Consider the following 26,350-nt stretch of genomic DNA (forward strand, 5'->3'; position numbering starts at 1 on the left):
GCATAGACTGGTTAGCTGTGCAATTAGGCATATAATCCCATCTACCAGTTGGTTCATTGATTACAGATTGATGTAGTTGGCCAGCTGCTGCTTGTCTTGTCTGAGGGTCTCGACTCAGACATGGGCCTGTAGTCCTACCGTTCCATGTCTTCCAGCCTTGTTTTTGCCAATCCCTCACGTGATTGGCTTGTCTGTCTAACACAAAAACTAAACTTGTCAATAAAGCCATATGTCACATGGAGAAGAGTGACCCGCCTGCTCTGCTGGTGTCAGATATCAGAATTAATCCAGAGAGAAGGATATGTCCTTATGGAGAAGTGAAGATTATAAAGGCATGGAGCGTATGATACAGCCTGGGAGAAAGTGTGGAGGAAATAAACGGATTGGCTATTCTGAGCACTGATGGCTTGACTTTACAAATGTCACTGATAAAATCGCATTCACTCAGCATCATCTGTGAGATTAAGCATTATTCATGATACACCCTGCTTTCAATGAGGAGCACGTATTCTGTTTTATGGGGGAGTCGAAACATTGCATGCACAGATAATGCAGCCATCAAAGGGAATACGATTCAATGACAATAGTAATTTCTTGTGTGTAGTAATCATGTCACAGTAATCATCCTAGTGGCATCAAACTTGCATCCATTATTAGTGACCAAAGCCAACATTGACACTGTATTTCTAGTCAAGCATGGTCTAGAACAGTAGTTCCCAAATCTTTTCATGTCAATTACCCCCAAATTGACACTTATTAGCCTGCAGATCCCCATTTGAAAAGATGCCAGGGACCCCCATGTTAATTTAACTTGGTACAAATGGAACCAAATGGACCCGTTACTCTCAGTTTCATACCCTTAAAGGTCCATTTGGTTTATAACTATCATTTTGATGGGGACCCCCTGGAACCCCCTCAAGGACCCCTGGGGGTCCATGGACCCCACTTTGAGAACTACTGGTCTAGAAAACCCAACGCAAATTATTACTGGGCAACACATGAATCTTCCAATCAGCTAACAAGGCGGCCTGGCAGCTGGTCAGATGAGCCTGCATGGGGGTGTAAGTGGGTCACGCAAGGTGAATGTAATTTCATGCCTATTTGAACTGTGTTCTCCTCTAATTGGACTGATTAGCAATGGTTAATTGGTTTACAAGGTTTGCCATTTGTGCATGCTATGGTGTCAGCCTCACTGGAAAGCTTTTATTATAACGTGGTCATTATAGCATTAATGGCTGTGGAACAATTCCCATTAGGAAAAAAAAAAGTCTGTGTAATTAGGAGATTAAATAACGCAGTGGTGAAAGTAACCAAGTGCATTTGTTTGATACTTCATGCAAATTGAAAACATTTAAATAACCCTCACACTGTCTACACTTAATAAAACAATAAGAACAACTTTTAATAAGGCTTAAGGCAAAGTTTAATCAGTAATAGACCTTCAGGCATCCTGTGACAGTCATAGAAAAAAAATAGGTATCTTTACATTTCAGAGCCAAACTATTATGTTTTAACAGGTTACTATATAGTCTTAATTTGTAATCTTCCACCACTGAAACTTCACATTAAAGTGTTAACACAGTGATAGTCAGAGAAACATCAGGTGATGTCCAGTTACCATGCAGATAATTATGCCTACCTGATCAATCTAGATCACCGTTTTTCAAATGGGACTCTACCTTTGGGGTACTCTAAGGTTTTCTTTAGTTTTTGTCTGATATTGGTTATGAACAATGTAGATAAGGGTGGGGAGGCTAAGACAGAAATACAAAACAATTGGCAGTATCAGGAAGAATGTTTTGTGCTGGTGAACTCAGCTGAATACATATGGAGGGGAATCAAGTTTGAGAAACACTGAGATAATTACAATACTTTGAGTTTGAATAAATAGAACTTTATTCTGAGAAAACATCCTATTTTACATTGTGCAATTTTACATGAACTCATGTGCTTCAAAATATTTATTTTTCCCCAATATATTTTTTATACCGACCTGTTGGATGTTTCATAATGTGTTTCTATCAAAGTTCTGTCATAACATCTAATAGTTCACTCAATGGTGTGGTGTCCCTAGACCAATTAAGCCTGCATTGACATTGAAACTCATACTATTAGCCTAAAAGTGGCTAAAGACTGTACTCACTTAAAAGTATGGCCAATGCAGCTTTGTTATTCTAATCCAGTTTCCCATCTCGGTACAGCAGAATTAAGCCTAATGTATACTTCATTTTAAGACAGTGTCATTCATTGAAAATACACAAGTGACTTTCGGCGAGTCACACCGTCGTACGACGAGTATAAATTAAGCATTAGCAGGACAAAGACCTCACCTTAAAAAGGACAATCGATTGGTATAAACATGACAGTGTTTGTGTCTGAACTGCAGTGAGTTTACATAGTGTGCTACATAACCAAGGTCAATTATGTTATATGTCAATGAGCTAAAATTAGTAGTTATGCATGAGACAGACCTAAAGTATATCATCTTTATAAGTGACTTTGCACTGCATTGCATCTCCTTCAACCAAAACATGGTGCAAAAATTTTGACACATTCCATATTAGTTTTCTCACAAAATGTTCAGCGAAAAAGAAAACCGCATTCCTTAGAACAAATGAAAGAAATAGCTCTAAATGGCACAATAAAACATTGATCAGTATCCTCCAAAAATGTCTTATATTAATTATATATTATATTAATCTTTTGTTTATACTTTAAACAATAATTTATAAATCCTTTCATATAAACTTTCAAACACACCATCATTACCGGCACTGGTAAAATATACTGTAATATGTTTAGCAAAAAATATATGGTACAAGTACCGCATCAAGAGTACAACTACAGTTTAAGAGCAGATGTACTGTAGAATATAACATGACATATTTTGTCAAACATTCAGCATCAGCCTAAACAAAGAAACAAAGTATAGAAAAACAAAAGAGGGAACAAAAACTTTGAATATTTCAACTCCACCAGCGGCTCGTGAACTAAGACTTTGCAAACCTGTCTGTCTTTTTGTTATTATTTTCGTATGTGAATAACACAAATAAATAGGAATGGTGACTAACCTACCATCAGTTCCGATAGCTTTGCCATCTAGCAGGTGAGACAATAACTTCTGTTATTCTATTTTGAGTGTATCCCTTTAAATGCATCACTCATATAACACAATAAGCTGGAGACCTTATTCACATATTGCATTGAGTTGCTGTGTCATACTTGGGGGTCAAGGGGTGTAATGTGAGAACACAATGGTGGCCGTGGATACGATTAATAATTGTGAAAGCTCTTCATTGTCTTATCCACCTTAGTTTCCACCTCAAATCAAAAGGTAAATTAACCACAAAATGAAGAACACAGCACATCAAGAGTTTCATTCTATCCACCTTTTGAGAACTGTCATTTTACTCTGGATGCTGCCAATAAAGAAACAAAAGAAATTATATGGAGTGCTTTTGGAATAAAGAAACCCTTGATGCTGCGTTCTCAAGAGACCTCTGAGGATTCTGCCGCGGGGGAAGATTCACAGTGTCGCAGCTTCCGAGGTGGCCTCACAGCTCCTCGCTCTCCAGCATCACCTCCTGAGGGGCGCTGGAGAACAGGATGGGGCTGTTCTCAGACGTGGGGAAAGCTGATCTGATGTCCAGACCCTGGCCGGTCAGAGCCGCGTAGCGGCTGCCCGCGCGATGAGGAGCCTTCTTCGCAGGCATGTGGACGCTCTGATGCCACTGAGCTGTGGGGTCAACACAGACAACAATACTTTTTAAGCAGATTGATTGTCACCACCTTGCCTACATGATTATTTGACATATTTTAGACAGATTCTAAGTGCATATACACAGCAAATTCCTGAGTGTTATTCAGTCTGAGCCTATGGATTTTCTGTATTTTTAACCACACTTCTCAGGCACACAAGTTTCCCTGCCTGCAAAATATTGGTACCAGTTTTATTGTATGTGTGCATGCATGTGACAACATTTAACTCGGAGTGCAAAAATGGACCTGTGAGTGTCACAGAGTTAAATCTCAGTATTTGACATGGTAGTAATGATCAAAGTGTTGGATATTGCCTATGATATTTCCTATGGTCCATCTGAATTAACTAACACTGAGGATTTTACTGTGTAAGCGGAGTGGAGAGACGGCAACCGTGGCTGCCGAAAGATTAATTCTTTACACATTACCATATATGTCTAGTCTGCACGTGCAAGATACAATTCCAGCCTCATTTTTAGCGGACACAGTGAACCAGCCAGCATCCTCTTTCCTGGTTGGCTGGATAACGAGACACACATATCCAGTAGGATCCTGGTGCATGCTGAAATAAATACACATTCATTCAGATGCCTCAGATTATTAGTATAAATACTCATAAGTAGAAGTCATTCTACTTACAAGCTCTGAGTACTTATGCAATGTGTATTGCATGCAAAAGTGAAACAAATAGATTTTTAACCTGATTCTGTCCGTGGCTTTAGGAATGGTGTCATTGTCTTTCTTCCAGAAGATAGTGGGAGGGGGCATGCCCACCACCCGGCACTCCAGCCTGACAGGGCTGCCCTCTGCGACGCCTGTGTTCTGCAGCTTCTCCACAAACAGAGGAGCCTGTTTCATTTCTCTCTCTAAAGTGGACACAACTCACATTACTCACATTACATAAAGTTATGGGTTAATTCTCATAATCGATATGGTAGTCTTACTCTGAGATATGAGAAGTATACACAGTACAGTATGAGGAAGTCCTTACCTACGACTTTGAGTTCTAGACAGAAAGAGCTCTGTCCTGCTTTATTACTTGCGATGCAGGTATAGGTACCGGCATCGTTCTGTGTCGCAGGGTCAATGACCAGCGAATGGATCCCATTCTCCCGCACCATCATCCTATGACAAAGGTCTGGATAGATTGGCCTCCCATTGACCAACCACATCAGCTCAGGGTTAGGAAGACCATTCACCTGCAGAAACAGAACAGCAGGAATAAACAGCACTTCCACGAAGACAATGACAACATTCCATATGTCTCATTTCACCTTCCAACCTACCTTACAGTCTAGTCTACAGAGTCTTCCTTCATGAACAAGCATGTCACCTGGAGCCTGGAGGAAGTGAGGTCGAAAGAACCGCTCCTGCGTTTGCTCAACCTCCTCGACTTCCTGTATACGGGCTCGTACCCTGTAATCAGAAAATGGTCAACTGAATAGTTTGTCGCTATGATGGTTTTCACAGTTACAAACATGGAAAGGACAATGTGGGTTCAACCTTGAATTGTCCTGCATGTGCATCCATGCTGTATCGTCCTGGATGATTCGTCCATACTGTACCTCTGCAGATCGAAACACTCACTGCACAACACTCATTCCCTGCTCACCTCTGAGAGTTAATAGGTGTCATTCCTCGGTTTCTTGGGGGACCCGTTTGGATGATCAAATGTCCAGAGCAGCTGATTCGTCCCTGGTAGGAAATCGAACAGCTGATCAGATTTGGCAGTTGAGCAAAAATAAATAAATACATAGGGAAGCTGGGAAGCACACAGGAAGTGGTGTGTGAGGTTTTTACTTGGGGATTGGCTGCCATGACGGTGTAGTTGCCGTCGTCGTCATTGGTGGTGGATTCTATGTACAAGGCACACGTCCCGTCCCCCTCTCTGATCTTCTTGTAATGCTCGTTCCTTCTTACGATTTGCTTACCGTCTTTGAACCAGTACACCTAAAGATAAAAACGCACTCAACGATGAAGGCCAACCCTTTATTTTATGATAGAATTATGCAAAGTGACATTTTGAAGGAGATTGATCAAGATCTAGACATGAAGATTGCAACAACAACAAAAAAGAAAAGGGCAGGGGGTACTTTGCCGCAATGTAAAAAAAGGTGTGTTTGGATCAAAGTTGATGTGTTGCATTAAATTATTAAATAATTCATATCGAGATGTTGACCTCGTCCTCACCTTTGGTACTGGGATCCCCACTACTTTACAGGAGAACGTGACAGGCACACCTTCCATTGCTCTGAAGTTCTTCAGCTTCTTGTCAAAGATGGGTGCGATGCACTTCCCTGTGGGGACCTCAGCATGCTGCACCTCATCATCAGACTCCTCCACTGGCATGCGCTCCAAGCGATATTCTATCTCACTCATTAGCCTCTGTTCAAAGTTGGAAACTCTGTACTCCTAGAATGGGAAGACCACTGTATAAATGTAATTGCCATGCTGAATGTCACGTGACTAGAGGACCATGTCTTTGTGACAATCTCAAATTGATATCTTGAAATTAAGACACAGATTGTGGCTTTAAACCTCTCGATAACATTGATAATGGATATTGTCAAGTGTTGTTCAAAATGTTCATGTAACAAAATATAAATGAGTCATCCTTAAATATTGAGTATATTGAAAATGCAGCTGAGGGTAAAACACTAAAAACAGAGGACAGAGATACAGTGTGAGCTTAACCCAAAAGCCTGCATTGAATGCTCGTGTGTTATAGAACAAACATGTGATTAGCAAAAACATTTCAATCTTATCTTCTCTCTATAAATGCACGTAATCTCTTACTGATGCATGCATTTGTTGTGTGTCTCTCCATCACATATCTCGATTCAAGTTTAGCGATCCACTTCAAACATGGTGTTTGTATTGATGAGACCCCAAGGGGGTGCGGAGCCCGGTGTGAAGTCAGTCGGATCAGCGGTTCTCCAAACCTAATGTCTGTCTGTCCAATGTCTGTCTGATATACCTGACATCACTGATACTAAACAGTGCCCACATTTGGAGATAACTGACATCACTGATATCGCCGCCTGTGGTGCGCATGCGTCGCCGCCATGGTAACAGCCGCATGCTGAAACAGAGCCCAAATTTGGAGATGATTGACATCACTGATACGTCTGGGTTCTCCAACATTACTTCTGAGACTCCTACATTCAACCCAAACTGCACATAATTCGAAGCACATAATGTTCGAACGGGCAAGGACTAGTATCTATAAATCCTTAAATCCCCATTGGCCTATATGAGATCCCAGATGTCATCAATATGATGGCATATTGGTACTATGACAACGGGTACAACAGGTATTGCAAAGCTGGAGGGGCATGCGTTCCGACGGGCATCGCACTAGTTTGATTCAACAATTAACAACACAACTGCAACTAAGTAATGGATATCAGCGAGGCAAATGCGCTTGGACATCGTAAAAGTTTGATGAGCTCGGTCTTCGGGAATGGGTATATAATGATGAGATGTTATATTGGTTTGCTGAGAGGATACAAGGGTAATAAAGGCTGCAAGCAATTAATTCATTGAATGATGAATTAGCTGAAATTCAATGATAAACGCATGTCTTGTATTAGCATTGTCATTAGATATCATAACTGTCACTGGACCAATTTGACCTATGCGATATGTTTTGGGGGGGATTATTCATGCATACTATATATTAGTTAACAAAAAAGCTTGAATGCAAAATTAGGTATAAACATTATAATGTATTAAATATCTTTTGAAATGACTACGAGTAACTGAATTGTGTTATACTGGCAATACTGGAATCATGAATGAACCAATACAGCCTTAAACAATACAGTGCTTGGGAATGGAGGAAGGTCCTTGTACCTCTTCATAGTTAAAGACAGTAGCAGGATTGTTTGGTCCAAGGGCTCTGCTCCCTGTATTCCCCTCATAATGCGGCTTCTATGAGAGGATAGGGATGAATGAGGAACACAAACATGGACACACACACACACATAAACACACACAAATACTGATGATGAATAGATGAGTACACAGGCAGGCTCACTCATTACCATGGATCAGCGATCATGTGTGATCCATATGAATGTTATTGAACAGACAATGACGATGCATATAATAAATGAATGATTGGGAAAGGAACGATGATGGAGAGCTCTGTTGATCTTACACTTAGATATAGCTACTACTCTTAGTGTCCATCTGACCACATTCTACTTTACATGTTTAGGAAGGCAACAGAGAAATTCACTTTCACATTAAAACCTGGACCGAAGCATTTGAGAATTGGACACAGACAACAGTGTTTCTCCAAAACAAACACAGGAGCTCATTAATCATTCATTTAGTTACATATTCACACAGCCTGAACCACTCAGAGACACTTGCAGCGTTGGAGACGATGTGGTACCTGTTGTTGTGGAAAGCGTAGGGCATCATCCCTAAACCGAAGCTTTTTCTCTATGTCCTGGAGGAGCTGCTCTCTACTGTCACGGATGTCTTCGTCGCGCGTTTTGGGTGTCTTCTTCAGTATGCCTTGAGGTAGCCTGAACACAACAGCAATACAAAGAAAACATTGTAATGGAACGTGCTGCATTTCTCATACCTGACGTGGGCACACGGTAATCCAGGTAGTGGTGGCGGGGGCTTACACTGATGGAGCGCGTTTGGGTAAGCCCAATGGGTTGGTGGCTTGCGCAGTGTGGAGGGACGGCAGCACCGAGCTGAGGAAAGCCACAGGGTTCTGTATGGGGCTTGGAGTGGAGCTGCTGGAAGTGGGAGAGGAGGCCTGGGGCGGTGACTGGGTACGCATGGCAAAAACAGAGTTAAGGTATGGAGCCGACATCAGGGTGGGGGACGACACAAGGGATGGAGGACTGGTAGGAGAGCTCAGCACCCGCGTGGGGAAGAACCTGGGTGTTGGGGTGAACGGGGGGATGGTAGGGGAGCTGGAAGCGTTGGAGCTGAGCTCTGCGGCCAGCTCTTGGAGCATGGGAACCGGGGACTCCGTTGGTGACGGACTCCTGACCGGCGAGAGCGTCTGGGCTGCAATGAACTCCTTGGGCCTGGCGTAGCTGAAGCTCTGGGAGGTGGGGGCCAGGTTCATCAGGGAGGCATGGGCGCTCCTCAGCAGCGGAGTAGGGGAGATGACCTGCTGTGAGGCGGATGTGTGACTTGGAGAGGAGACGAAGCTGGAGCTGAAGGAGTCCGTGTGGACTGCACTGACCTGAGGCGTAAGAGGAGAGCTGAAATGAGGCGAGACCACGGTTCTGGAAACGAATGAAGGGGTCAGATTGAAGTAGGACGCATGGATGGTATTCGTCTGGGTTACAGGTGCCGTGCTGAACAAAGGAGCGTGGGCTGTGCTCAACTGAGGGGCAGGCGGAGGGGCTGACATCAGCGAGGCCGTCTTCAGCTGCGGTGAAGATGGAAGCGTGATGATAGGGGCCAGATGCGTCGGGTTTAATAGAGGCGCAGATGTGGTATTTAGTAGTGGTGATGGAGTGGAGACCAGTGAGGATGTGACAGTTGGTATGGGGCTGGACATGGGTGGGGGTGACATGGGTTCAGGCATGGGTACAAAGACGGGTGTGGGTGGAGCAGGGGTGGACATGGGTATTGGTGCAGTTATGGATGCAACTATGGGTGCGGGAGGAGCAGGGGTGGCATTGGGTATGGGTGCAACTATGGGTGCAACTATGGGAGCAACTATGGGTGTAACTATGGGTGCAACTATGGGTGCAGGTATGGGCGCAGGTGCATGTGAAGCTGTAGTCAGTGGAGGAGCAGGGTGGAGGGCATGTTGGGGAATCGTGGTGGTATGGTGGGGCTGGACAGGCTGTGGATGTGGTTCATGGTGCATTCTAGGTGACCAGCATACAGCCTCAGGAGGACTCGGGGTCTGTGGTTGGACCTGGGTTTGGCTTTGGGTTGTGGGTTCAGTATCCTGCTGCTGCTCCAAAAGAACCTGGTTGTGCAGGATCTGGAGCTGGGCTGGGTCCCTGGCAAATAATTAGATGCAAGAATAGAGAAAAGAAAGTCAAAATGTAAAAAGGTGCTGAGGTGCTGTGAATGGACAAGAGTATCATGCTCAGATGTCTGTGCATTTTATTTTATATACTGTAGTGTAAATGACGCGACCGCGGTTTTCCCGGTGAACCTGAGCGCAACGGTGGGGGCCGATGGGCAAGGAGGGCCGCAAGCTTATGAGAAACAACTAGAATAAGACCTTAAAACCTGGCGAAAACAGTTGCGTGCATTAGCCCAAGATGACGATAAAGGAAATCATTAAATAGAAAACATTAAATTAACTTCTGAAAAGCCTACTAGGCCTTAAAACCTGGCGGAAACAGTTGCATGCATTAGTGCAAGATTAGATGAGGATAAAGGAAATCATTAAATGGAAAACTTAACTTAACTAAACTTAACTTCTGGAATAACTGTGGTTGTAAACAATAACACAGAACAATAACTTACGAAATCGGCAAGAGTGCCTCTCAATACATAAAGCTATATAACCTCTCCATCATCGGCAATAGTCAGTGGTGTGTTCCCCACACTCCCGCGCCCCCACCGCTGCGCTCAGGTTCACCGGGAAAACAGCGGTCGCGTAAATCACAGAAAATACTGTACGTGGACTCCACAAGAAAGAATGAGCCTCAAGTAGGATGAAGAATTATCTTCCCTTTTATGGACTACCAACAAGTACTGCACCTTCCAAACACTACTGTGCAAGCTAAACACGCTTTCAGCTTACAGGCTAAACAGGAGCTATGTCACTTGTTTCATGCACATTTAATCTGTAAAGTATACCTGTACTTTTATGTTTGTCTTCCTATGCATGATATTATAACCTACAGTTCTACATAAACAACCCAACATTAAAGTATCATTCACAATTTCACATAAATGTGAATCATATATGTGAATCATAGACAATGATTTATCAATGACAGATTTGTGGTAAAACTTACAAATAGAAAATGCCATCCTTTGTTTTGGAGAGACGAAAGGTCCACATGTTTTAGGTCCAAATGCATTCAACACTTAAATGCGACTGTGATTACATCTACTGTGGAGCCTTAAGAGAAGAGAGCCCTCCCACCTGTGCTGCTTTTCTAAATATAGCCTCCACCCATTGTCAAACTCATATAGTAACTAACACTAATTACTTCTATATAACACATATGTAATATGACATATTCTACACAATCGTTTATATTCTACACAAACGTTTATACAATGTGATGTATAAAGCATTATTTTGCCTTGTGTTACTGAGTGTGTTTTAGACGGTCAACATAACCGTAACTGTAGCTATACATGAATGGGATCACAATTATTTGCTATACTTACAGTTTGGGTTTAGCCAGAACTGGTGGTGGTTCTTTATTGGCCTGAGCCATGTCATCAGAGGTGTCACTTTCATCCTCCTCCTCCTCGTCCTCAGGCAACCTGAAGTGCACACGGAGGCCAACCCTGGAGCTGGAACGGGAATTTCTGTGTCTGGCTTTTTTGAGGCAGGAGTTGGCCGGAGGATCAGGAAGGGGCACCACCACGATGGGGGTCCCGTTCTGGTGGTTTGGGGCCGCCTTAACTTTAGCCGCCCCGCCAGCGGCCAGGTCAGACAACGTCGGCAAAGAGGGCCTGGACACTTCCTGTTCGGCCTTGAGGCCGGAGCCCTGAGGCTCCGCCATGGGTGAACCAGAGAAGGGTTTCAGATAAGAGGGAAGCTCTCCGCCAGCGTGTGGCTCCACATGTCCTCCGTTGGATCGCGGCAGCTCCTGGTTGCTCGTGCTCAGGTAGAGAGGGTCTAAGCGCGGGGCGCTGCAGCTGTGCGAGGCCGTACGGGGGCTGCCCATGAGGCTCAGAGGGTCCAAGCCAGGTACGCTGGCGCTGACATTGTCAGGACGCAGCACGCTGGAGCTGTGTGGGTCCAGGCGGAAGGTGCTGGTGCTCAGAGGATCCAGGCGTACGGTGCTGGAGCTGAGAGGGTCTAAACGGATGGTGCTGGAATGGGGCTTCATGTTGTTGTTGGTCCCAGCAGTCTCAGGCTGAGGCTTCGCAGCGCGAGCTGTGAAGTCTGACAAGGACGGTTCCTGGATTTGGCTGAGGTCCATTCTCCCACTGTTCAGTGTCTTTGTGTTTTCGCTGTTTTTGCCACTGCCTGATTGGAAAGAAAGAAAGATGCAGAAATCAGGATTCTGAGTGTCATTTAAAAAAATCTTTGACTGCGATAAGATGCAGAAATGGTACCTTTCACCCTTAGCGTAGCAATACTGGACACAGTTCCATACTTGTTGCTTGCTGTGCATGTAAACATGCCTGAATCTTCCGGGAAGACCTCAGCAATGACCAAAGTGCAAATTTCCTCTAGAGGTGGATAGAAAAGACAATAATCAGCAGCAGATGATGTTTATTTGACATCATATTATGTTACAGCATTATGTTCTGTTTCAAAGATATACAGTATGAGAAGATTCTCAATTCTAACACAGAAAGTGTGTTGTTTTGCTCTTCAAAAGCAGCACTATGTGATGCAGATTCCAGTCAGGGGGAATAAGGGATGTGTGGGGAGAAGGCTTCTGAGCTTTGATAGATTATAATGATATCTGGCCCTGGCACTTTGACACAGGTTGAGAAGCTACCTTATAAGGTGACGAGGCAGGGAAACACAGCCCTGGCTTGTGTTCAGAAGAAGACGAGAAGCTTCAGCCAAGAGATAAACACTCCAGTAGACTAATATGTACACAGTGGACAGTCATATACAACAGTGCTTCTTAAAGGGGGGTCTGGGGGACTCCCATGGGTCCTTGAGGAGGTACCATGGGGTCCCCAGAAAAATGAGGATCAGTTTACACACTTAAGCCCTATTTTGGGAGATTAACTGCTATTTTCTTTTATTAGTTTTCTACAAATGTTGACAAATCTTCTCTCCCTGGCACAAATGGGAGCCCACGGTCAAATACATACACACAATTTAGGGGTCCTTGACGTGAAAATCTTTGAGAACCTTCGATACACAGTACAGCATGGGAGCTGCTTTGAGAGGGTCAACACTTATGCTTTTGACACGTTACAGTGATAGCTCAGTATGTACCTGATTCTGCCGTGGATCTAGGCTCTGTGAGAAGAAAACAATATCGAAATCATCATTAGTTACAAACCTCATTCATTATCAACGTAATATCAACTGAATTCAACATTAAAATTTGAACAGATATGCAGTACTTCTTTCACTTTGGCAGAACAGAGCTTTAAATATTGTAAAAATTCTAAACATTTAAAACTTACAATCAAATACAGACACAATAAATAGCCTGCATCCGCTTGAATATTAAATAATACCACAAAATACAAAGTATATCATCAATAGTCAATTTCTTGATAATCTTGCATAGGTTAATTAATTTACATGATGGCGATTGTGTAAGTGTTGTTTATCATGTATATGACATGATCAAATGGATGCATACTTTTCTGTAGGATCCGAAAATCAGGAGAGTCCTCTATGAGAGTTCCTTCTCTATACCACTCTACTTTAGGTGAGGGCACGCCCTTCACACGGCACTCTAGCACCACCAGCTGGCTTTCCAACGCTAAGAGGTCTTGCAGACTCTGGTGGGACAAATGGGTGACAAAACACATGATTTATTGTATTTGTATTTACATAAAATACAACAAAACCAGAATGTAAATGTTTTAATAGTCATGGACATGTGTTGCTAAGCAGACCCACCTAGTGGACAAATTGAGGAGCAGAAAGCTGCTGTCTTACTATATACTGTAGCTATGAGACAGTTCATTTTATTGTGATGAAAGTCAGTTTGTAAAAGTGGAGGTTAACAAATTATTTATACTGTAGGTCCATCCAGTTGGGCAATGTTTTGAGAAAAGTTACTTTAGGGATGTTTCTTTGGAGATTAAACCAATTCATATATGCGTTCGACTCCCTATCTTCGTTCAAAACTACCATAAAAGAGCACCTTCCAGCAATTTACAACATGGCCCAGATAAGTCTTCTAGCTTGCCACCAGAGAATCATATACCGTATATAAACAGTAACTGTCACATTCCAAATTGACCTACATGTATATTGGCATATAGATTGTGGTTAGTCAGAATGGTGTACCTTTGTGAATACTGGTGCAGCCATGAGAGGTCGTCCGTCTATCCCTTGAAAATAGCTGCTGTCCATGTTTTGACTCTGAAGAAAAGAGGCAATGAACATAATAGCAACAGAAATCTAATACCGCTTAACAAAGCCAGCACAATAAAGTATTAGCTAGCTAGCGCTACTACTAATATGTAATGTAATTATTACTACTAGAAGTCGGGTCGAGGCCGGGCACTGCACTACCTGCTGCAGTGGGGAATACGTGTGCCGAATTTGAAGCCGGTGGGACGAACAGTTCTCAAGATACGTGGATTACATACATACATACATACATACGTACCGGTACACACTCAGAGATGTTTTGATGTCAGAATGCCCATATATGGAGATATCTGTCTATCTGCGTCCATTTTATGCCCATATATGGAGATCTCTGTATCTGTCTATCTGTGTCCCTTTAAGCCCTTTTATGCCCGTATATGGAGATCTTTGTGATTCTGGGTCCATTTTATGCCCATATATGGAGATATCTGTCTATCTGTGTCCATTTATGCCCATATATGGAGATCTCTGTATCTGTCTCTCTGTGTCTCTTTTATGCCTGTATATGGAGATATTTGTGATTCTGCGTCCATTTTATGCCCATATATGGAGATATGTCTATCTGCTTCCATTTTATGCCCATATATGGAGATCTCTGTATCTGTCTATCTGTGTCCCTTTTATGCCCGTATATGAAGATCTTTGTGATTCTGGGTCCATTTTATGCCCATATATGGAGATATCTGTCTATCTACGTCCATTTAATGCCCATATATGGAGATCTCTATGCCCATATATGGAGATATCTGTCTATCTGTGTCCATTTTGCGCCGGTTCCTCCGGAACAGCCTGTCAACAATTGTCAACAATCAGCTCCGCATACGGAGATTCCGAACCTTTTGTGCCGGTTCCGGAAAACCGCGTATCAGGTCGGGTCGAGGCCGGGCACTGCACTCCGCGCCGCGGTGCGGAACGCGCGTGCCGAATCTGAAGCCGGTGGGACGAACAGTTCTCGAGATATGCGGATTACATACACAGGCACGCACACTCAGAGACTTCTCACATTTATTGTAAGATTATGTATGAATTCATGTATGCATATATATATTCATGTATATGTCAAAAAGAAAACAAATATCTAATGAAAGGACCAACAACAGCTGTCCTACCTCAGGTAGTGCTGTGTGTGTAGGAGCCACCTGGACAGAGAGAGTGGAGGACACCACTGGGGTCAACGGCAGGGCTGGTGCCGTCTGCACATGATGCTGTGTGACTGCAACTGGCTCAGGTTCTGCAACCTCCTCCTGGACGTCTAGAAACTCTGAATTCTCCGGTGGCGACGGCGTAGGGACAACTTGGACCAGCGGTGAGACCGCTGCCTCGTCCTCCTGGGCAGGTTGTAGCGTGGTGGTGGTCACCTCCTCCGGCGCATCGGGGAGCTCTGGGACAGGAAGCACCGTGCTCTGTAACGTAACCTGCAGTGGAGGAAAGAAACTACATTAAGTACATGTAGTCGAGTACAATCAGGGGCGTCTTTATTTTATTCTTAAGCTATTGAATAGCAGATATACAAGCTCACAGCGCGGCACCAAGTGCTGTGAATGTCAAAATGTTATTTTGAGATGGGGATCCGTGGCCACATACATATATCATTTTGAGGGTCCTTGACATGAAAAGGTTTGAGAACCACTGACCACTTGTAAAACATAGGTTTTGACTACAAATTTTCAAGATTTTTCAAAAATAACAGATCTACAAGCTTGCAGCGTGGCACTTGGTGCCGCGCTGTGAGCTTGTATATCTGCTATTTTTCAAAAGATTTTTATACATTTGGTGCGCTGCGGCACAATAGTTCCACCACAATAGTTCCCCCCCAATTTTTTTTTTCTTTTTTTTTTAACTTTTTTTTTTTTTTTTTTTTTAACTAGATGTGAGCGGGCCGAAGGCCCGTGAACCTCTAGTTTTTATACATTTGAAAACTTAAGTTGAAATGGGACTGTTAAGAACGTTTCGTTGTCAGGCTCAACGTTAGGCATTTTGGCCCATGCATGGAGAATTGGAGAACCAGTTTGGCCTATATATGGAGCGAACCTGTTTGTCCTAAACATAGAGATTTGGAGAACACTATATATGGAGATAGTCCATCATGTCATATAGGACTGCCGTCATAGACGGCAGCCGTTGTTAGGCTGGTGTTAATGGCAACCGGGCATGGACAGCATACGTTGTCAGACTGATGTCATCACTATGACATCAGCAATCTTATATAAACAGGCCTTCCAGTCATATCTGAGGCAGAATCCAGTTGGCTCTCGGACTAAGCTATTGTCGGCATTCTCGACGGACTTCAATAGATACATAACCCAAAGGGTTAGATTGGGAAAGGCATTGGAAAGACCCTCTCAGAGGTTCTGTGGTTAGATACGAGCCTACGTCCTGAGCTTCAGACAAGCTCTATTTCATGGTGTCAGAAGTGGGATTGCAGAGCTATCTGAGAACACACAATGCCTAAAGCCCTCAGGAAAACCAAGCACCTAAGTCAGCAGTGCCAGTGCCAGCAGTGCCAAGCACCAGAGGTGACCGGTGGAGAGATAAGAAGTGGAGATCCCCGCCCTACAGTGCCCAGCGAAGATCCAGCCAGCCAGTGCCAGCCTCAAACAAGTGAACACATAGGTCTCGAAGGTTTACAGATGACCCAACAGATGACCCAACTAAGTGAGCCCGGTGGTCCTGAAGGTTTACAAGGATTCCTGCTACTCAGGCAAGACAGCCCCGAAGGTTTATGGAGGGCAGATCTAAATAAGGAATGTGGCCCTGAAGGTTTACATGTGCCACATTCAAGCAACGATCTGAATAAGGAACATGGCCCTGAAGGTTTACAGGGGCCCCATTCAAGCAAAGGAGACCCCAAAGGTTTACAGGGGCCACAACCGGCAGCTCAGGGTGACGAGACGAGACTGGCACTGGATGGTTCTAGGGCACAGAAACGACGGGGTGGCTCTCTCTTACGGTGCCGAGGAGCAGATCCTCAGGATGCCCTGACAGGCCTATACTTCGGGCCGCAGTATGTAACAGGATTGTGCGTTCCAGCCTTCCAGCCTTCCAGCCATTCAGCAAAGTCCAGTAGGGTGGGACCCGAATACCCTCTCGGAGGTTGACTCTACGGAAGGTCATTCCGAGATCTGGGGGCAACTTGGCCAGAAGTTGAATGACGTGGCTTTCACTGTCCAACTCCGCCCGTCCTGCCCTCCCTGACCTTGATAACAAAGCCACCAATGGCTTGACTCGCAGGACATACGTTAGAAACGTTGCCGCGTCCCCGCTCTTAACGCTAGGGCCTCTAATTATTTCACTGATGGCTTGTACCGCCAGGTGATGAGGTTGACCAAATTGCACACGAAAAGCTTTCATTGTTTTCGTGTATGGTCGAGATGAGTTTGCGTAGGAGTCCGCCACCAACACGGCCTCTTCGAATTTCAGGTGTCCCTGGACACCTGAAATGTTTCATTGTCAAGCTCAACGTTAGGCATTTTGGTCCATACATGGAGAATTGGAAAACCTGTTTGGCCTATATATGGAGCAAAACTGTTTGGCCTAAACATAGAGATTTGGAGAACACTATATATGGAGATAGTCCATCATGTCATATAGGACTGCCGTCATAGACGGCAGCCATTGTTAGGCCGATGTCAATGGCAACCGGGCATGGACAGCATACATTGTCAGACTGATGTCTCTATGACATCAGCAACCTTATATAAACAGGCCTTCCTGTCATATCTGAGGTAGAATCCAGTTGACTCTCGGGCACTAAGCTATTGTCAGCATTCTCGACGGACCTCAATAGATACATATAACCAAAGGGTTAGACGGGGCGAGGCATTGGAAGCGTCTCGCAAGACCCTCTCAGAGGTTCTGTGGTTAGATACGAGCCTACGTCCTGAGCTTCAGAGAACGAGCTCTATTTCAGGGACATTCTGTAACATAAGTGTCTTTTACTTTTGCTACTTTAAGTATATTTTGATGCCAATACCTTTGTAATTTTACTCAAGTACATTTTTAATTCCAAAAACAACTTTTACCTGTAACGGAGTATTTCTATATTGCAGTAATTGATACCTTTAGTTACGTGAAAACAATGTGAGTACATTTTCCGCCACTGGTTACCTGGATGGGCTGTGGAGGTGCCGTGGTCACTTCGCCCGACGGCGGACAGAACAGTTCCTGGGCCTGTTCCTCAGCAGGCAGTGCGGTGTGAGAGGAGAGTATGGAGTCTTCAGTTCCGTTAGAGGCCGTCAAGCTGGCCACCGGAGCTTTAGTCTGGGAGGGGGTTTTTCTCTGCACTCTTTGAAAACATTTGCAGAAAGACAGAGGGGCTAGATTTACAGTTACTATCATGAATTGTTAACATCAGTGGTGTAAAGTAACTAAGTGCATTTACTTAAGTAATAAACTTAAGTGCATTTTTGAGGTATTTGTACTTTACTTGAATATTTCCACGTTACAATACTTTTACTTCTACTCCACTACATCTCGGATCCAAATATTGTACTTTTACTCCCCTACATTTATTTTAAAACTTTAGTTACTATAGTTACTTTGCAGATATAAATTATAATATTATAAAACATACATAAACCACTGTAGTCCTATTTTATACCTTGGCTATTTGAAAATAGCCAATCTACAAGCTCACAACGAGCTTGTAGATCTGCTATTTTCAAACATTTTGTACTTTTACTTTTGGTACTTTAGGTACATTTTGATGCCATTGCCAACACCTTCATACTTTTATTCAAGTACATTTTGAATTCCGGACGTTTAATTGTAACATAGTATATATATATTGCAGTATTGATACTTTTACATAAGTAAAATATGTGAGTACTTTTTCCACCACTGGTTAACATGGGGGGTTATGAAAAGTGATGGTGCATTATGGCTGACAACTCACTGGGGTACATGTTCAAAGTGCTGTTCCCCTTCAGAATCAGTGGAAGAAGCGCCTGTGAGACAGAATAAGCAAAATTACTATTAAAGACCCTTACGGATCGATCTTTACATTCTCAGAGTTTTACTCTGGGTTTTGCTGTGCAGTCACCTTCGATGTAGATCTCAGCTGACGTGGAGTCCGTGCCATAGAAGTTGGAGGCAAAGCAGGAGTAGCGTCCTGTGTCCTCCTCGAAAGCCTCTGCTATGATGAGGGAGTGCAACTCGCCATTGGTGAGGATCTGAATATCTGGGCAGTTCTCCAACTCCTTTCCCTCACAAAACCACCTGGGAGTAAAACACACAGACACATTAGTAATTGTACTGTTGCATTTTTGAAAGATGCTAGTTATACTTTTTTTTTTGTTTGTTTATTTGATCAACGTTCACGTACATTTATACAGTCATACATCCACATAATCATTGTTTCAGGTGATCAAAAGGAATAGGCTGAAGCTGGAAGCTTATGAATGCCTATCCTACGTATTTATGGAGTAAAATACATTGATTAGTTGTAAAAGTGTTCAAAATTACCGTCTAAGGAGAATGTTAAATAGAAGAAGATAAAATAATAAAAGATCAAGGAGTACCTGTTCATCATATTCATGATTTAGGAACCTCACCATATAAAACAAGAATTGACACAGTCAATATATAAGCTGGTCAGATGAAAAAAAAAATGTTTTTTGAAAAAAAAAAAAAAAAAAAATGTTTTTTGAAAAAAAAAAAGTTTTGGAAAAAAATGTTTTTTGGAAAAAAAAAGTTTTGAAAAAACTCGGGCGTGCTCAAACAACAGTAATAACTGCGTATTACCTTACTGTACTTTACTGTACTGTATACTGTACCTCACTGTACTGTACTGTACATATTCTGTGTTCTATATCTATGAAGTCTGTGTTCTAGATCTATGAATTTTGTCACTCCCCCCCCCCCCCCCCCCGTGTATGTGTGTGTGTGTGTGTGTGTGTGTGTGTGTGTGTGTGTGTGTGTGTGTGTGTGTGTGTGTGACTTTTACTTATAACTGAGTACATCTACAGTGCAGTATTGATACTTTTAAGATACTTTAAAAAAAGCAAGTGTAAAACATTTGAGTACTTTTTCCAACAGCTACTTTCCCCCATAGCCTGGAGGACTCCTGCTAAGTTTACAGTTGCCATATAGCCTATTACTCTATAAATCTATCTGTGATGTCTGATTTTACTAAAACTAGCATGCTTATTAGGCAGTAGTGGGAAAAGTACTCGCATTCTTTACTTAAGTATCATACAAGTGGAAGACTTGTATTCAAAATTTACTTGAGTACAAGTATAAAAAGTATTTGTATTGAAATGTACCAAAAGCAGAAAGTACGCATTATGCAGAACTTAATGTAACCAAGGTGTTCAAATAAGTGTATTGATTGTAGGCATTTTCCAAAATCTTGTGGTATTTCACTGCTACATATCGTTCTAAATATATGCTTTCTTGTCATTTAGTACAATGAATGTGTTACCGTGTCTCTAGAAATGTGCTCATTATTTGTGAAGATACTAACTGTAATTCTCAAAGACTCGCATTGGTTCATTCAGCACATCGTTTTTGCTCTGTTTCATTTGATATTAAAATGCAACTCGAATTAATCTACTGTGTGGACACTGATCAGATGACAGGAAGAAGCAGCTCATCAATGAATGTACTTTGTGTTGCTTTTGTAAATTGTGTAGGGTACGATATTTTCATGACTTCACACCAAAGCCCATATCATGGTCATAGAGTTAAATCATTGACAACTTGCATACTCGTTCAGTTCATATGTTAATGCAGATGGTATGCAGATGGTGTGACACATCACCTACTACAGCCTACAACGATGCCCAGGGCAACACTGCATATTGTCTATAAATGGCTCACAGTTTAAATAACGTACGGTTTATTTGGACAATCATCTGTAACAGATGAAGTATAATTAAATACGACGTGATTAACGTTTGTTTGACATCCTCATCACAATTACATTGGATGCATCGCGTTGATTAAAGTGAATGGCTGCTATAGTTTTGCTAGTTTTCATCACCTAATCACCTTCCTTTCATAACCTAATCTCTACGTTTAGAATTGAAAGAAGAAAAATAATGTTAATGTTAGTATGAAGCTAATTATAAAGCTTAAATGGATGATGATGTCAACAATGACTTGTGAAAATCAAAGAATGATAGCCGATCTACAAGCAATCATACAAACATTTTGTACTTTGATGCCAATACTTTTGTACTTTTACTCAAGTATAGACCTCTCTTTTCTTCTGTTTCATTTATCACAAGCAGGCTGGCCACAGGCACCGCCTCAGTGTGAAGGAATGGTGCTCCCTGCTGGACAAAATATGTCATTACAGCAGTACAGATCTGGAGGGCCTGGCCAATGGATCATGAGCTCGGTGACCATGTGACATGGACAGCCAATCGGCAAATAGGTCCCCTAGGTCCCCTGAATGTCTCAGGACAATGTAATCTGTTTAAAGAGCTGGTCCTGCTGACCAGCTAAAAATCACACCCGTGTGAACTGAGCGGTGGTCGTGGGGAGGGGGTGCCTGTGTGTGTGTGTGTGTGTGTGTGTGTGTATTGCAGTTGATGCTCAGGGCAGGCTAGACTCAACAGCACCTCTCTGGTCACCCAGGGTACTCAGGCTACACCAGAGGCTACATACAGACAGACCCACACACACCGCCACGTATAGGAGCGTTGTGACCACCGCTCAAAAAGAAAAGATAAGAGAGGAAAATTTAAACTAGAAGCAGTGCTCTTCCGAGCACAGGTCTCCACCAGGTCAGGTAGGTCCTGGTGGCACTAAATGTGAAAAGGGTGCCATGTCTTCTTTGGCCTTTAACGGCAATGTGATGCTGCATGCATGATTTGAGGCATTTTGTTCCAAAAATTAGTTTGGCAAAAGTCGACCTGCTGGTGGCGCTATAACAGGCCATTTGTTCCTTGACCTAGTGGGAATGTGCGTGCAGAATTTCTCAGTAATCACAAGCTGCGTTCATTATTTAAGTCATTTTGTTCAAAATGGACCAATCCTGCAAACTTTGGAAACCAATGTTAGCCAATTAGGATGGAATATGAAATATCGCACAGATCCGTCTTGATCACATGACTATAGAGATACTGTGTACTGATTTGCATGATTTTTGGATAAAATCTCAAGGAATAATAGGAAAAAATGTGTTTTACACAAGTCGGCCTCCTGGTGGCGCTATAAAAGGCAGATATGAAAAATGCAAGGCAAAGGTTTTTCCTTGGCCTCTAGGGAGTTCAAGAAAAGGACAAGAAATTTAGATTTTTACTTGAATCGTGACCTATAAAAATTGGTCCGCTACCTACAATTGGGTCCCGACACACTGTTTGGGAAACAGTGATTTGTTTATTTAACATGTTGTTCAGACAGATGCTACGTTTGATGTTTACCTAGTATCCTAATATAGTTTCTTTGAAGCACGACATTGTTCTCTTTTCACTCTACTGATCTATATTAATTTATGTGACTATTTTATTGCGACCGTAGGTCGCATTTACTACCAAAACCTCCACCGGCTGTCCGTCCGTCCGTGAGTGAGTCAGTCAGACAGTCACACGTCACACGTCACACTTTTGCCCTGCTCATATCTCCACAACCGTTGCCCCCATCCATGCCAAATTTTGCACACACACTCCTTACCTGCCAAACTACAACCTCCAAGGACCCCCGGAGCTCCAGGGACCCCCAGGTCCCTGGGGGACCCCCAGGTGTAAAAAAATGTCCGTCCGTGAGTCATACGTCACACGTCACACTTTTGCCCTGCTCATATCTCCACAACCGTTGCCCCCATCCATGTCAACTTTTGCACACACACTCCTTACCTGCCACACTACAACCTCCAAGGACCCCCGGAGCTCCAGGGACCCCCAGGTCCCTGGGGGACCCCCAGGTGTAAAAATGACCAAATGTGCAAAAATGACCAAATGACCACCCCAACGGGGCTGCTCACGGGGAATTCCTGGGGACCACCCACTCCTGGTGCTCCAGAACGGATGCAAAAGTGGTGGCGCCCCCAGTGGAGGACCCCCTCCACTGCAGCTCACATAAAATGCCGTAACTCGGGCTAGGAGCGTCCGGGAGAGCCGGGGCCGGTACCTATTCGTCCGCCAAGGCAACGCGGAGACCCCATCCCTCATTTCTCACATGGCCCTCTTCTAGCGCCACCTTCAGGCCGATTTTTAAAACACATTTTTGGACACTGCTCCTACAGTTTTTGCCCTAAAATCACGCAAATCGCTACACAGTATGTCTACACTCATCCCATCAACATGAATCTGTCCCATATAGCGCCACCTTCAGGCCGATTTTAAAAAACACATTTTTGGACACTGCTCCTACAGATTTTGCCCTAAAATCACGAAGATCACTACACAGTATGTCTACACTCATGTCATCAACATGGATCAGGAACATTTTGGAAAAACACATTTTTGCCCTATTTGTGGAGATAAGCCACCTACGGTCGCTTATCTCCCGATTAGGGAGTCTTACTGGTTTTATATTTTACTAATGTAAACTCTGAGTCTGAGAGTGTAAAAACTAAAAACCAACCCACTTGCAGCGTGAAATTACTCTTCAGCGAGGATAGTCGACAATCATTTTCAGTCCAGAATAGATACCAATTTGTAAATTGATCATTCTGATGATAATGAATACCCAGTACAAGTATGTTGGTGCATAATAATGACAATTAAAATGTTTAAATAATTTATATAAAATATAATAAAAATAATAAACTACTCGCTAGAATAGTTTTTCATTTACGCTTTCATGATAAAGGTTCAGCCAACATTTTAGGTTTCTGTGATTTTGTTGTCAACACTAATCAGGGACGTGCTGGCCATTGGGAAAAGCGGGACAACTCCCGAACGGCCGGTTCATTCCCGGCCGGTCCAGGCCGGCCATTAGGAAAAAAATAAAAATAAAATGTCTTCGTTCCATTTTGGGGGCCAAAGCAAAGCCCTGCTTCATCATACAAGGCCATTGCACAAAAGTAGTGAAAACAGCAGATCTACAAGCACACAACACCTCGCGGTGCGAGGCATTGTGTGCGTGTAGATCGGCTGTTTTCACTAGTTTAAATCATTTTTAAAATGATAAATACAAAACAAACGGTTTTGGACATACAAGGTTTCCACCCGACAACGACGAAATATAACTCATGTACAGTAATTGGCCCACTGACTTGTCACTTGTCATGATCTGAAACGGCAAATCTTTGAGTTGCAGCAGCGCTATAGAGAGAGATTTCTTTCTATAGCGCGCAATGAGGGCCTCTCCAACTCTTTTTCCCGGGCTGAATCTGTCCCTGACACTAATCAAAACTGGGGCACGGCTGAAGTGTCGTTTTCCAAAATCCCAGCTCCCAGCTCGTCTTCAGTGTCATCATGACGCGTGTGATGCACTGTCACCATGAAGCTGGCAGGTTAGTGTGGCACCTCTCTCCAGCTCCCTCATGGAGCTATATGCAGGTCAAGAGGAACACGTTTTTGATGAGCAAGGGCATACCTCCGTCCCTGTAACTCAAGAAGCAACACCAACTCTCTGTGCAGTTTTATGGGCTCTCACTAACAGTCTGTTGATGTTGTGCAAGATTTAGCGCACAACCTAATATTATTACTATGACTGGTGGTTTTCAGATGCCTCTAATGAAGTGAGGAAAGTAAATGAAGCATCAGTTTTATTTTTATGAACCACGTAATAAGCATCCCCATTTTGGGTATGTCATAATAGGCGAAAACTCAGCCAAAATAGGTCAACAATAGGAAGAAAATAGCAGATCTTCAAGCTCACAATGCATTTGCAGTGTTATGTGCTGTGAGCTCGTATAATGGCTGAGATTTGGTGTAGACTAGAGCAGGGGTTTTCAGGCCAAGCACCCCTTAGTTGAGAGAGAGATGAAGTGGGGACCCCCACAACCTTTGTCAGAGATTCCATATAGTTTCATTGTATGGCGGCACCATCATCAGTGTATTTTGGATTCATGTCAATTTGTGTTTTCAGATATTTAACCACTTGAACCGTCAATCGATAGTTAATAAACTTGACCTTTCACTCTGAACTCTTTTTCTCCTCTACACCAAACCTCTTTGACGATTTTATTTTTTTGGCTTAAGTTCTCAGAATATGGACGATAGGGTTCAAGTGGTTAATATAAAAACGGAGTTAAACGTTTCTATCACACAAAGATTTGGAGGACCCCCTGTAGTAACTCTGAGGACCCCCTAGGGGTCCCGGACCCCCTGTTGAACCCCCCTGGACTAGAGGGAAACACCAACTAGAGCCTGGGAGACCCTGGTCAATGATATATAGGGGTTAAATGGTTAGCGTTGTTCTTTGTATGCCACTCTGCCACTATAGAGATCTGGTACAACTCCACCCACTCAGAAGGTGAAGGAGTAAAGATGAAAGAATTCCAGCCACACTCGCAGTACTGGGAATACCATTTTACTTCAGAACTGAGGCATTTGTCCGTATGTGGCCTTCTTACGACAAAAAGAATATCTCACGTCCAACCACATTGAAATCATGTTGAGAAACAGTAATGTGGGAAAATTAAAAACATTTTTTTCCACTTTCAATGCACAATATCCTATTGGGGTCAGGGTACTTTCTGTTGACCCACAGACTTGGTAACATGCTCTATTATAATAAACAGAGCATAATAGAGCAAATTAGTCCAATACAGGGGTCTTCAACGTTTTCAGGCCAAGGACCCCTTAGTTGAGAGAGAGATGAAGCAGGGACCCCCCCACAACCTTATCATAGATTCCATATAGTTTCATTGTTTGACAGCACAATCATCAGTGTATTTTGGATTGATGTCAATTTGTGTTTTCAGATATTTAACCACTTGAACCGTCAATACTTAATAAACTTGACCTTTCACGTCTGCAGACTCTGCACTTTTTCCCCTCTACAGCAAACCTCTTTGCCGAAAATAGCCGATTTACAAGCTCACAACGCCTAGCAGCATGAGGCGTTGTGAGCTTGTAGATCTGCTATTTTTGGCTAAAGTTCTCAGAATGTGGATGTTACGGTTCAAGTGGTTAATATAAAAAAGGAGAAAAAAAGGTTTCTATCACATAAAGATTTTCTTCTTGTAATGTTTAAGCTGCATCCAATTTACGTTGCCCTGGATTCGAGAGCACATGAATCACCACTTGAAGTCTGACATTTAGTTCACCACTAAAAGTATTAATTTTCAACAGTATTTTACTAGTAGCCCTCTCACTGTCTCTGATATGACTGGTGACCTATGCAGCAGGCTCCAAGTCTAAGTAGATCTATTCTGAGTAAATGAGACCATGCTGCTATATAAAATAGACCCAATAAACGAGCAGGAATGAGTTGACATGCTGATCTGGACAGCAGTCACTATGCATCATCCAATGTCATGCG

The 26,350-nt window shown here is 43.1% G+C and overlaps 1 protein-coding gene across 1 annotated transcript in view; it reads right to left on the reverse strand.

Annotated features, from left to right (window-relative positions):
* Positions 1-2,651: 2,651 nt before the first annotated feature.
* mypn (myopalladin) overlaps positions 2,652-26,350 on the reverse strand; it is a 30,648-nt gene continuing 6,949 nt past the window's right edge. The window contains exons 3-22 of the mRNA XM_080739710.1: positions 19,011-19,186; positions 18,864-18,915; positions 18,077-18,254; positions 15,079-15,384; positions 13,883-13,957; positions 13,227-13,368; positions 12,851-12,874; positions 12,007-12,123; positions 11,107-11,917; positions 8,403-9,752; positions 8,162-8,297; positions 7,615-7,692; positions 5,950-6,171; positions 5,560-5,709; positions 5,372-5,454; positions 5,046-5,175; positions 4,751-4,958; positions 4,460-4,625; positions 4,188-4,321; positions 2,652-3,736 (exon numbers count right to left, since the gene is read on the reverse strand). Coding sequence (XP_080595836.1) covers positions 3,555-3,736; positions 4,188-4,321; positions 4,460-4,625; positions 4,751-4,958; positions 5,046-5,175; positions 5,372-5,454; positions 5,560-5,709; positions 5,950-6,171; positions 7,615-7,692; positions 8,162-8,297; positions 8,403-9,752; positions 11,107-11,917; positions 12,007-12,123; positions 12,851-12,874; positions 13,227-13,368; positions 13,883-13,957; positions 15,079-15,384; positions 18,077-18,254; positions 18,864-18,915; positions 19,011-19,186 — 4,720 coding nt within the window. The 3' untranslated portion in view covers positions 2,652-3,554. The remainder of the gene's footprint in view (positions 3,737-4,187; positions 4,322-4,459; positions 4,626-4,750; positions 4,959-5,045; positions 5,176-5,371; positions 5,455-5,559; positions 5,710-5,949; positions 6,172-7,614; positions 7,693-8,161; positions 8,298-8,402; positions 9,753-11,106; positions 11,918-12,006; positions 12,124-12,850; positions 12,875-13,226; positions 13,369-13,882; positions 13,958-15,078; positions 15,385-18,076; positions 18,255-18,863; positions 18,916-19,010; positions 19,187-26,350) is intronic.

The sequence above is a fragment of the Nannobrachium achirus genome (assembly GCF_963921795.1).
Source record: "Nannobrachium achirus genome assembly, chromosome: 13".
Taxonomy (NCBI): domain Eukaryota; kingdom Metazoa; phylum Chordata; class Actinopteri; order Myctophiformes; family Myctophidae; genus Nannobrachium; species Nannobrachium achirus.